A 3,840-nucleotide genomic window follows, 5' to 3' on the forward strand; every position below is an offset into this window, starting at 1 on the left:
GATTCACCACTTGGAAGGATTCAGAGACAGCACAAGATACAACCACAGAACATGTATTTACATCTAGCTAGCTATACCATCTTCTGTGATGTATCAGGTATTACAAAATTTCCAGCCGGATTGTGCAACCAGCATGGATAGGATGGGACTTCCGCCCCATCTACTGCTGTCTACTGATCCCCATATCCTCTGCTAACTTCTATATATAGTTTCGGAGTTAAACTAAACATATACCACAACAACCCAATTTACAGAAAAAAGATTTCAGAACTGGTTTTATCTCGTCAGCCTAACATCATGGAGCATTGTGGACCCAAGGGAACTTGGAAGGCAGAAGAAGAATAGTCACTACGTTACCAGTGCGTCCTTCAGAATCGGGCCCATGAGCTCGCCGCCGCAGAGTATGCACAGGAACAATGGCGGAACAGACACGCTGTCCTCGATGCCGACACATCGGGTGTGGTGCCAGACACCACACATGTCACACACCACCATACGCTCGCCGTCGTAATCCTGCGCACCACACACACACCTCACCTCCCACGCGTCAAGCCCGCCCTCACACCGCAGCCCAGTTTCCATGTCTGCCCCATGACCATGGACGCCGATCGTGTCCCCAGACTCTGCCCCACCAAGCACCACTGGATCCCACTTCTCCCCAGTAATACCATCAAGCTTCTCAGCATGGAACTCCTCAAAGAAGCAGTACGTGTCCCTCAGCGCATGCTCTGCCTCGACGAGAAGCTCCCCAATCGATGTATGGAGTGGCACCACAACAATCTCCCCCGCTGGCATTGGCCGTGTAAGATCATCAGCTTCCCAAGGTTGCGGTTGCCACTCGGCCAGGAACCTTAGCTGATCATCAGACTCGTCCCCAAGGCCCCAGCACTTCACCCAGTGCTTGCAGTCCAGCACAGCCTGTGCTGCCTCACTGAGCGCCTTCACCATTGCTCGGTAGACAGCACGCAGATCACGCTCAACATCCACTGAGCCCCCCGCCCACCGTGCTTCAGGAGAGGGGTGTTCTACCTCAACATCCATTTGCACTGGCTCTTCACACTCCTCCAGGCTGAACTGGAGAATACGCGTCGTGGCATTGGGCAGTCGGCGCACGACATGGTTGCCAACAATGGTGTCACCAACAGACTTGATGACGAAGTCAAGGAGGCCAGTATCGCCGATGTCACCCCTCGAGGCATCTCGCAGTGCCTGCCGTGTCATCTCTGCACCATTTCCATGCTCAAGCAGCTTGGCAACAACCACCTCTGCGGCATGTAGAAGACGGCTCTTGGAAAACCGACAATGGGCCAGGTCAACCGCATCCTCAAAGCGCTTGCACTGCTGCCCCTGCCTCGGCTGCACCTGCCTCTTCATCGGGCACGGCTTTGGCGGCAGGAATGGCAGCCAGGGGCATTGCTTTGCAGGAGGCGGTGAAAGGGGTGGTTCATGGTGCTTCCAGTCAAGTAGGCAGCGGAGGAACTCACGGACACTGGTCAGCGGCTTGTTGGATAAGCGGCGGTAGACGGTGACCACACGACGAACATGTCGGCTGCGGAGATGGTCAACATGCAGGAAAGCCAGAGCTTCCAAAGCAGCAGCATATGTGGCAGGGGACACGTTGAAGCTGCCCCTGGCAAGGCAATATCCCCAGCGGGTGAACCATGTCTCACCGTTCACCACACCGAGCAGGAGGCGGAGGTCCAGAGAGTGCTTCCTGGAGAGATCCACCAAAGAAACGGCCCTGCGCAGAAGGCCCTCAAAGGTCAGAAGACAAATGAAGCAGAGATCTCCATTACAAGTTTATAGTTCAGAACCATCATGCACACATGCAAAAAGTTCTACTATTTGCATATTCAAAAGCGCGTTGAACTAGAACAGTGATTAATCAGTTTCAGTTGAGCAGTTATGGTATTTCATAAACAAGCGCATATGCAGGGAATGTCTGAACATAAGAAGAACTGGTAAATCTTGTTACCTAACACGGAGAGCAGAGCAAAGGCGATCCCAGATATCCATCAAGTCACGGCCAGAGAGGGAGGTCGAGCCACCTTCGCGACCACGGAGAGCGACAAGGTGACCGAAGCCATTGCTGTGGATGAGGCCATGGAGGAGGTGGTCGTCGCGTGCAAGGAGCATGTCCGTGCCGAAATGCTGGTCCCAGTTGGCATCCGCTGGGATGATGAAATGGTACCTCCGCTTTGACACCCAGTGGTGGCTCCAACCTGAAATTGTTCGCCGTGTCCTTGTTATTTACTGACTGATGATAGGGATTATTATACGGTCAGAGAAATACTAGCAGCAGCAGGAACCAACCCATGAATGTGCAAACTACCACTTTTCCAGGATGGGGAAAAAGACTTTAAGAGGCCAGAGGCCATCATTGCAGCCAGCATTGCCATTTCAGGAAACGGATTCAAAACAATTTGAAACCGGCTAGATGGAGCCCGTCGAATCCGGTCCAGGTAATGTGCAGAGGGGGAAAATAATCTAGGGTGACTGTAAATGCAAGAACAGGAAGCAGATGCAGATGCTATGATTGATCCATTCATTCGTGGAATTTTGGGACGCGCTTTCGAATTGCCTGAAACGCGGAAATTAACAAATTGCAAGAAAGTGCTACTGCTGCAAAATTAATCCTCAATCAGAACCGCGCTTCTTCCTCAGATCACGAAGTGGGGAAATGATTCGCAAGAGCAACTCCAGTTCGCCTAAATCAACCGCGACCAAGAAACCATCGGGGCTAAAAACCTAATCCGGCGAGGCGGCGCGCGCAACCGCGCCCGACCACGGGAGGAGGTAGCCAGGTAGCAGAAATTGGGCGGGGGGCCGAGGCGCGCGGGACTCACCGGCGCAGCGGCAGAGCTCGCAGAGCGGGGCGGGCGAGGAGGCGGCGAGCACCTCGACGGCGACGATGGGGACGACGGCGCGGGCGCGGTCGTCGGCGAGGAAGGCCCGCCGCGCCGGGGAGGCGGCGGCATCGGCCGCTGGGGCGGGGACGGGGACGGGGACGGGGCCCCACCGGCTGAGCAGCCAGCGCACGTTGTCCCGGAACGCGCCGCAGAGCGCGGCCGCCTCCCTCCCGGGGAAGTCCCGCAGCGGGTAGGCCGGCGACGGCGCGGGCCACGGCGGCGAGGAGGAGGAGCAGGAGGAATGCTGCGGCGGGCTCTCCTCCGCCGCCGCCGCCGCGGGCGGCTGGGGCGGCGGCGGGCGCGAGTCGGCGAGCCGCTTGAGCGCGCGGATGGACGGCATTGCCCTCTGCTTGCTGGTCTGGTCTCTCTCTCTCTCTGCTTCAGGGGTTTTGGGGGTTTGGGGTCGCTGCTCCTCGGCGGCAGGGGCGTTCCCGTAATTTGTGGTGCCCGGAGTTCCAGAGAAATGCCGTGAGCGCGGTGCGCTGACGGGTGGGGCCCACGCCGGTGCGCGGAGTTCCAGCCACACGATCTGCGAGACCGTGACATTCCCGACACGTTCGTTTTGACCCCGGTAATTTGTGTACCGGCTGAATGTACCCACCCTCCATGACATCCCGGGCCCACGCGGCTAATCCAGTAGCAAGTTAGTCCGGCTGACTGGTGGGGCGTGTAGAGTGGTGGTCGAGCTGCGTGCGTGGTAAAAGTTTTTTCTGCGGTGACAGCCCGGCGATGGCGATAGAGTAGAGGGGGTAGGACCTGGCCGTTGCAGAGTAGGGAGCAGAGTAGGGGGGTGGCGTGGCGCGTTGGCATTGGCGGTTCGATGTCAGGCCCACGACTCAGGCACGTCGTGCCTGACTAGGCTCTTTCTGTCCTTCGCCAAATTATTGACGCGCGCTCGCAACTAGATTTTGCCTGTTCAGTCATCTTCACC

The 3,840-nt window shown here is 57.1% G+C and overlaps 1 protein-coding gene across 1 annotated transcript; it reads right to left on the minus strand.

The window, feature by feature from the left end:
* Nucleotides 1-3,120, minus strand: LOC124697250 (PHD finger protein MALE MEIOCYTE DEATH 1-like; the record flags this gene model as incomplete). Its single annotated transcript, XM_047229870.1, has 3 exons — nucleotides 1-1,741; nucleotides 1,976-2,222; nucleotides 2,847-3,120. Coding segments are annotated over 3 exons (1,914 nt in total), but the record flags the coding sequence as incomplete, so codon positions are not given.
* Between the last annotated feature and the right edge of the window lie 720 nt (nucleotides 3,121-3,840).

The sequence above is a fragment of the Lolium rigidum genome, chromosome 3 (genome assembly GCF_022539505.1).
Source record: "Lolium rigidum isolate FL_2022 chromosome 3, APGP_CSIRO_Lrig_0.1, whole genome shotgun sequence".
Lineage (NCBI taxonomy): Eukaryota > Viridiplantae > Streptophyta > Magnoliopsida > Poales > Poaceae > Lolium > Lolium rigidum.